This window comes from Schistocerca piceifrons, chromosome 7, assembly GCF_021461385.2.
Source record: "Schistocerca piceifrons isolate TAMUIC-IGC-003096 chromosome 7, iqSchPice1.1, whole genome shotgun sequence".
NCBI classification, from domain to species: Eukaryota; Metazoa; Arthropoda; class Insecta; order Orthoptera; family Acrididae; genus Schistocerca; species Schistocerca piceifrons.
Window position 1 is genome coordinate 431,506,063 of NC_060144.1, and position 7,420 is coordinate 431,513,482.

Below are 7,420 nucleotides of genomic sequence, written 5' to 3' on the forward strand. Positions count from 1 at the left end.
TGTCAGTTTGGTTTCCAGAAAGGTTTTTCAACAGAAAATGCCATATATGCTTTCACCAATCAAATTTTGAATGATCTGAATAACTGAACACCACCCATTGGGATTTTTTGTGATCTCTCAAAGGCTTTTGATTGTGTAAATCATGAAATTCTGCTAGACAAGCTCAAATATTGTGGCATGAGTGGGACAGTGCACAAATGGTTCAATTCATACCTAACTGGACGAGTGCAGAAAGTTGAAATAAGCAGTTCTCATAATATGCAAGGATCAGCACATTCCTCAAACTGGGGAACTATCAAGAATGGGGTTCCACAAGGGTCAGTCTTGGGTCCTTTGTTGTTCTTAATATATATTAATGACTTGCCATTCTATATTCATGAAGAGGCAAAGTTAGTTCTCTTTGCTGATGATACAAGTATAGTAATCACACCTGACAAACAAGAATTAACTGATGAAATTGTCAATAATGTCTTTCAGAAAATTACTAAGTGGTTCCTTGTAAATGGACTCTCACTGAATTTTGATAAGACACAGTACATACAGTTCCGTACAGTAAATGGTATGACACCATTAATAAATATAGACCTTAATCAGAAGCATATAGCTAAGGTAGAAAATTCCAAATTTTTAGGTGTGTACATTGATGAGAGATTAAATTGGAAGAAACACATTGATGATCTGCTGAAACGTTTGAGTTCAGCTACTTATGCAATAAGGGTCATTGCAAATTTTGGTGATAAACATCTTAGTAAATTAGCTTACTACGCCTATTTTCACTCATTGCTTTCATATGGTATCATATTTTGGGGTAATTCATCACTGAGGAATAAAGTATTTATTGCACAAAAGCGTGTAATCAGAATAATAGCTGGAGTCCACCCAAGATCATCCTGCAGACATTTATTTAAGGATCTAGGGATATTCACATTAGCTTCTCAGTATATATACTCTCTTATGAAATTTGTTATTAACAACCAAACCCAATTCAAAAGTAATAGCAGTGTGCATAACTACAACACTAGGAGAAAGGATGATCTTCACTATTCAAGATTAAATCTAGCTTTGGCACAGAAAGGGGTGAATTATACTGCCACTAAAGTCTTTGGTCACTTACCAAATAGTATCAAAAGTCTGGCAGATAACCAACAAGTATTTAAGAAGAAATTAAAAGAATTTCTGAATGACAACTCCTTCCACTCCACAGAGGAATTTTTAGATATAAATTAAGGGAAAAAAAAATTAAAAAAAAAAAAAATTAAAAAAAAAAAAACCACAAAAAATAAAAAAGTTGTTATATTAACTTAAGTATCTTGTTAAATTAACTTAATTATGTCATGTATTGGAAAATTTGACTCGTTCCACATCATTACGAAATATTGTATTCATGATCCATGGAACTAGTATTAATCTAATCTAATCTGATGGGTGACATGTATGTAAACATCCTGCCTGATCACCTACATCCATCAAGTCTATTATGCATTCCAAAGGACTTGGGCAATTCCAGTAGGACAATGCGACACGTCCAGAATTGCTACAGAGTGGCTCCAGAAACACTCTTCCGAGTCTAAATGCTTCCACTGGCCACCAAACTCCCAAGCCATGAACATTATTGAGTACATCTGGGATGCCTTGCAACGTGCTGTACAGAAGTCATCTCCACCCCCTCATATTCTTACAGATTTATGGACAGGCCTGCATGATTCATGGTGCCAATTCCCTCCAGTACTACTTCAGACATTAGTCTGAGTTCATTCCATTTCATGTTGCAGCACTTGTGTGTGTCCGTGGGGGTCCTAAACAATATTAGGCAGGTGTACCAATTTCTTTGGCTCTTCAGTGTATTAAGAAAAGGGGCTAACTCAGCTGCAAATTCAATATAGAATCTGATAATTATTCCATTGGACCCTGGAGCCTTGTTCAAACATTTCAGTTGTTTCTCATTATCACCGACATTAATACAAATTTCACCCATCTTTCAGTGGTACAAGGGTTAAATTAGGGCAATTCTCCTAGGTTTTCCATTGTAAAGGAACATTTGAAAACCAAGTTAAGCATCACAGCTTTTAGTCTACTACCCTAAATTTCAGTTCCAGTCTCATCCACTACTGAGTAGACACTAACTTTGGTCCCACTAACATCCTTTACATACAACATGAATTTCAGTGTGTTTTGTGAAAGATCTGACAATCTTCTGTTAGATAGTCAATTTGGTTATCATGCAATATATCTTTCCTCTTACGACGTGCATTTTAAGCATACTGGATTTAGAGGAGTGGTTTATATCCACTGTTTTGCTGACATCTTGGGTCAAAACAGACAAATGATATTGACAGATCCAGTATTTCATTTTTAACTACATATTTTGGGAGAATGTGCATAGAGTTGCAGTCATGACACAGTATTATAAGAACATATTTTACAACATATCAAGAATGAAATGTGATTACGTATCTTTATAACAGCATTACAATCAATTTCCATGTAAATGAAAGTTATTTAGTGCTATATTACTATTATTTTCTCTGCTTCTGTAACTACAGGAAATAGTTACAGAAGAGATAGAAGGCAAATAATGATGATAAACTAGACATCATTAATGTGCGAAAAACTTCAGACGTGCAATCACCAAGAGGACTTCTCAGACCTTATTTAATCCCAAATTCATATTACCTGTAACAAGACGAACTGGATGGTGATAAGGAACTGGTATCATGTTGAGGTTTACAAGCTGGTATAGATTCTGAAGCATTATTTTTTGAGATGGAGGTACGACTAGCAACAGCAGAGTTCTCTTCCTTCACAGCATTGTTCGAATCCTTTCGCTGAACAGCAGGGGCCACAGATGAAGGACGTACATCACTATTATCACACTTTTCAGGCTGCTTTTTAATCAGATTTCCTTGTTGTGTCTTTCTTGGCTGCTGTGTTGCATTTGCACTCCTGTGTTTCCCATCCAGCACCTTACAAATAAATTTGAAATTATATAACATTTTAAGAATTGCCTTTGGTTTTCTAAACCTCATTTACCTATCTGTATCTATATTAATAAATAAAAATGCTATTTATTTGTAAATTACGGTCTTAAATTTCCAACTCGGATAGTAATGAAGCTGTCACAAACAGGAATTCTCACACAATTTGAAAAAATAAAAGGATAGAAAATGTCGTACAAAAGATGGTAACCAACATAGCAACCATTAATACTTTAGATGTATTTTGGTATTTCAGAAGTTTTCATTAGACCCTAACTGAAAGATCATACTGAAAGTCTCTATCCTCCATCACAGTGTATATAAAATAATAGAATGAACAGGTCCCAAACTTCCAGATCTTATCAGACTACAAGATATGGATTGCGAATTTCATCAACGTATTCATTAGAGTGAAAACAATAATATTGCTCTACTAGTGTACCTTACTTCGGACGTTTCGCCAAACAAACATTATGTCATAGTGCTTTGTTTACAATTTCGTCATTGAGTTGTGAGCTATTATCTTCTCAATAAATACATACAATTAAATCTAAGTTCGCACATTGTTTGATGCATGGTTGGGAAACCAAGGATCTAGTCTAGACATCGTTGCCAACGAATTATCATGAACACTTACATCGCCCCATGACTGGTGTAAGGACCTCGGCGTTGCTTTCACTTTTCTTGGCATTACTCCTGTCGTACTTCGACGATCAGCAACTTTTTTCATGTTTTCGCTTGACTTTGTAGCTCTCTCATCATCTGCCGACGCAAGATTGATTTCTGGTGTACTGCGAGAACGTCTGCGGTTTTCGCGAGAGGAGCTATTCCGCTCTATTGTCACCTTGACAGTACCGTCATTATTTTCAAATACATCCACACATTTGCCAGAAGCCTTGCGCGCCCGAAATAGCGTGTCTGGCTTCACTATCGCTGTTGGTAGTTTCTTTCCCGACGGTCCAGTAATAAACAATTCAATGTCGCGACTCGCAGTTTCATTTCGCCCAAGACCAGGCTTCTTACTCTTCGATTTCAAAACATCTTGCAGTTTCTGCTCAACACTTGAAATTTCCTTACTTAGGGATTCTATATTTCTTCTTACCATGCGGCTTGACATGAAGTACGAAACTTATGAATTACGCATTATGGAGCAGAACACACACTACATGATATGTGCACAATAAATTTTCCATTTTGTTTGTATCTGTGAAAACACAGTCAACACTTTCCCAAACACAAGAACGCTACTCCGTCTATGCACATTTGAAATTGAACACAAACATTTCGTCAAAGACTTAAAGAGACAGATAAACAGCGAGAACGACTATGCGTGAATTCGATAGCACAGTCAAACATAACAGTCACGACACTGTCTCGTTTTTGTTACCCACTGTGACAGCAGCGCCCCAAGCGGCCAGCAAGTATACTTGTGAATACGATATCGGATGAGTGCGAATGCTAACGCTTATATTGGTTTGTATCATAGTTTTTACAATAGGGAGTGTATGTAGTGCCATAAAAACGACAATAAGTAAAAAATGACGTCACATTTGTCACTACTCAGCTTCCTATGAACCTAGGAGATACGAAATGGTATATTACAGGATAGTTTATTTACGATTCTCTTGGAACATAAAGACATTTATTGAAGAATGTCGTTTTCCTATAATAACAAAAAATTGCTACCAAACACCAGAAGACCTGATCTTCTGCAGAAAGCAGAGTTTTGCTCGTTACACTTTCAGCCAAATCGGTGAATGTGGAACTTAGGAAACCTACATAGAACGCAATGCCTACAATATTTGACGAATCAAATAAGCCCCGAAACTGTAGCTTAAGAGAGAACTATTTAGACGTGATAAATAACTAGTAAAAAAACAATAAAACTGTTTCCCATCACAGAAGGAACCAGGCCCACAACTGTTGCTAACTCTCAACTACAAATGGTGGGAATCTTCAACACATTCGCGTTTGAAGCAAAAGTAATTAGACTTACAAAAATATTCGCATATTAGTAAAGTCGAGCGAAGTGTAAGAATGGGCAAGTCATTAGACTAAACAAAAAAATTAAGTGTCAAGGGACGTGCCTATGATAAAAAGAACACACAATAACTGAAGCATTATTTCCCATGTATGAAATACGTATTGACATTCTCTTGCTTTCAGCAGAGTAAGCTCTAAATACACATATATTCGGAAGTATTTATTCATGAATATGTCTTAGCTTATGTTACTGAATTAGCGTGATTCGGTTGTTTTTACATGTAATACTCGATAATTCATGTCTACTGGTAATTTACTAATGCATGGCATGCAAATATATAATAAGTCCTTCGTCAATTAATTAGAAAATAATGAAAAACAAATATTATCCTTACAATGCATGGGACATTCTGCTTTCTCACCGCTTGGAACGCTAGTGTCGCTCCACTGTCAAACTGTAACAAGTTCCTCACCAGAGAGTGTCGTGAATGTATGTATTACATTACATTAATACTTGTTCCATAGATCAAGAATAAGATACTTTGTGGTAATGTGAAACATGGCAGCTTAATATAAGTTTTCATTACAAAATTGGAATTATTATTATTATTTACAGTTACTACTTTATATTTAAAACTTCATGTATTGAGTAGAAGAAGTTGTCGTTCAGAAATTCTTTTAAGTTGTTTTTAAATGTTGGTTGGTTATGCATCAGACTTTTAATTCTATTTGGCAAATGACCAAAGACTTTTGTAGCGAGGAAATTCATTCCTTTCTGTGCCAAAGTTGATTTGACTCAGAACAGTTAACATCATCCTATCTTCTCGTGTTGCAGCTATCCACATCGGTATTATTTTTTAGTTTTATTTATAACAAATTTCATAAGTGAATATATATGTTGCGAAGATACTGTGAATATTCTGAGTTCCAGAAATAAGCGTCTGCGAGGTGTTCTTGGGTGGGCTCCAGCTATTATTTTGATCACATGCTTTTCTGCAATAAATAATTTTCTCTTAATGATGAATTAGCCCAAAATATGATGCTATATGAAAGCAGTGAATGAAAATAAGCATAGGAGGCTAATTTACTTATATGTTATTAATAAAATTTGCAATAACCCTAATTGCATAAGTAGCTAAACCTAACTGTTCCTGCAGATCATCAATGTGTTTCTTCCAATTCAATTTCTCATCAATGACCAGACCCATTATGAATATTCTGTCTTAACAACACATTTCTGTTCAAAGTCTATATTTACCAATGGTGTTACGCCATCTGCAGTACAGAGTTGTATAAACTGTGTTTTTTCAAAATTTAGTCTGAGTCCATTTGCAGAAAACCACTTAATATCTTCCTGAAAGACATTATTTACAATTTCCTCAGCTAACTGTTGTTTGTTGCGCTAGGTTACTACACTGGTATCATCAGCAAAAAGGTCTAGCTTTGCATTTTCATGAATATAGGGGGGCAAGTCATTAATATACATTAAGGACAATAGGAGATCAAGGACTGAACCCTGTGGGACACCATTCTTGATACCTCCACAGTTAGAGGACTCTGCTGATTTTTACAGACTGTTTGTACTGCTAATCTCAGCCTTCTGCATTCTTCCAGTTAAATATGAATTAAACCATTTGTGCAATGTCCAACTCATACAACAACACCTAAGCTTATGAAAAGGAATTTCATTATTTGCACAGTCAAAAGCTTTTTAGAGATCACAAAATATCCCAATGAGTGATGTTCGGTTATTTAGAGCATCTAATATATGATCAGTGAAAGAATATACAACATTTTCTGTGAAAAACCTTTCAGAAAACCAAACTGACATTTTGTTAGTACGTCACTTTTACAAATGTGTTAGGTACTCTTGCATGCATTACTTGTTCAAGAATTTTGGATAAAGCTGTCGGAAGTGAGATTGGGGGCAGTTGTTAGTATCAGACCTGTCCTCTTTTTTGTGCAATGGTTTAACAATAGCATATTTCAGTCTATCTGGAATAATGTCATGTTTTGGTGAGCTATTATGTATGTAGCTGACTATCCCTCTTATCTGTTGGGAACAAGCTCACAGTACACTATTGGAAATGCCATCAATTCCATGTGAGCTTTTACTTTTGCGTGGATGTATTATTTTCCTAATTTCAGTAGGAGAGGTGGGTTGAATTTCAATTTTCTCAAGTTATGTAGGTATCGCCTCTTCCATATACAGCCTTGATTTTATAATGAACAGTTGGATCCCATATTCTCTACAACACTTAAAAATGATTATTAAAATATTTTCTACTTCTGACCTTTTGTTAACAAACTTTCCATTGAGATAGATAGCAATACAGTCTTCACATACTCTCAGTTTCCCTGTTTCCCTTTTGGGAATATTCCATATTGTTTTAATTTTTTACCAGAGGCTCTAATCTCAGACATAATGTAAATACTAATGTACTTTCTAATAATTTTTCTTA

At 35.5% G+C, this 7,420-nt stretch overlaps 1 protein-coding gene across 3 annotated transcripts in view; it reads right to left on the reverse strand.

Moving 5' to 3' along the window:
- Positions 1-4,259, reverse strand: part of LOC124805316 — a 149,425-nt gene extending 145,166 nt beyond the window's left edge. For 2 of the 3 annotated variants that reach the window (XM_047265832.1, XM_047265833.1), the window contains exons 1-2: positions 3,613-4,259; positions 2,674-2,963 (exon numbers count right to left, since the gene is read on the reverse strand). In XM_047265832.1, coding sequence (XP_047121788.1) covers positions 2,674-2,963; positions 3,613-4,092 — 770 coding nt within the window. In that variant the 5' untranslated portion in view covers positions 4,093-4,259. Of the gene's footprint in view, positions 1-2,673; positions 2,964-3,612 lie in introns of those variants that run through there. The other variant, XM_047265834.1, reaches the window with a different exon arrangement.
- Between the last annotated feature and the right edge of the window lie 3,161 nt (positions 4,260-7,420).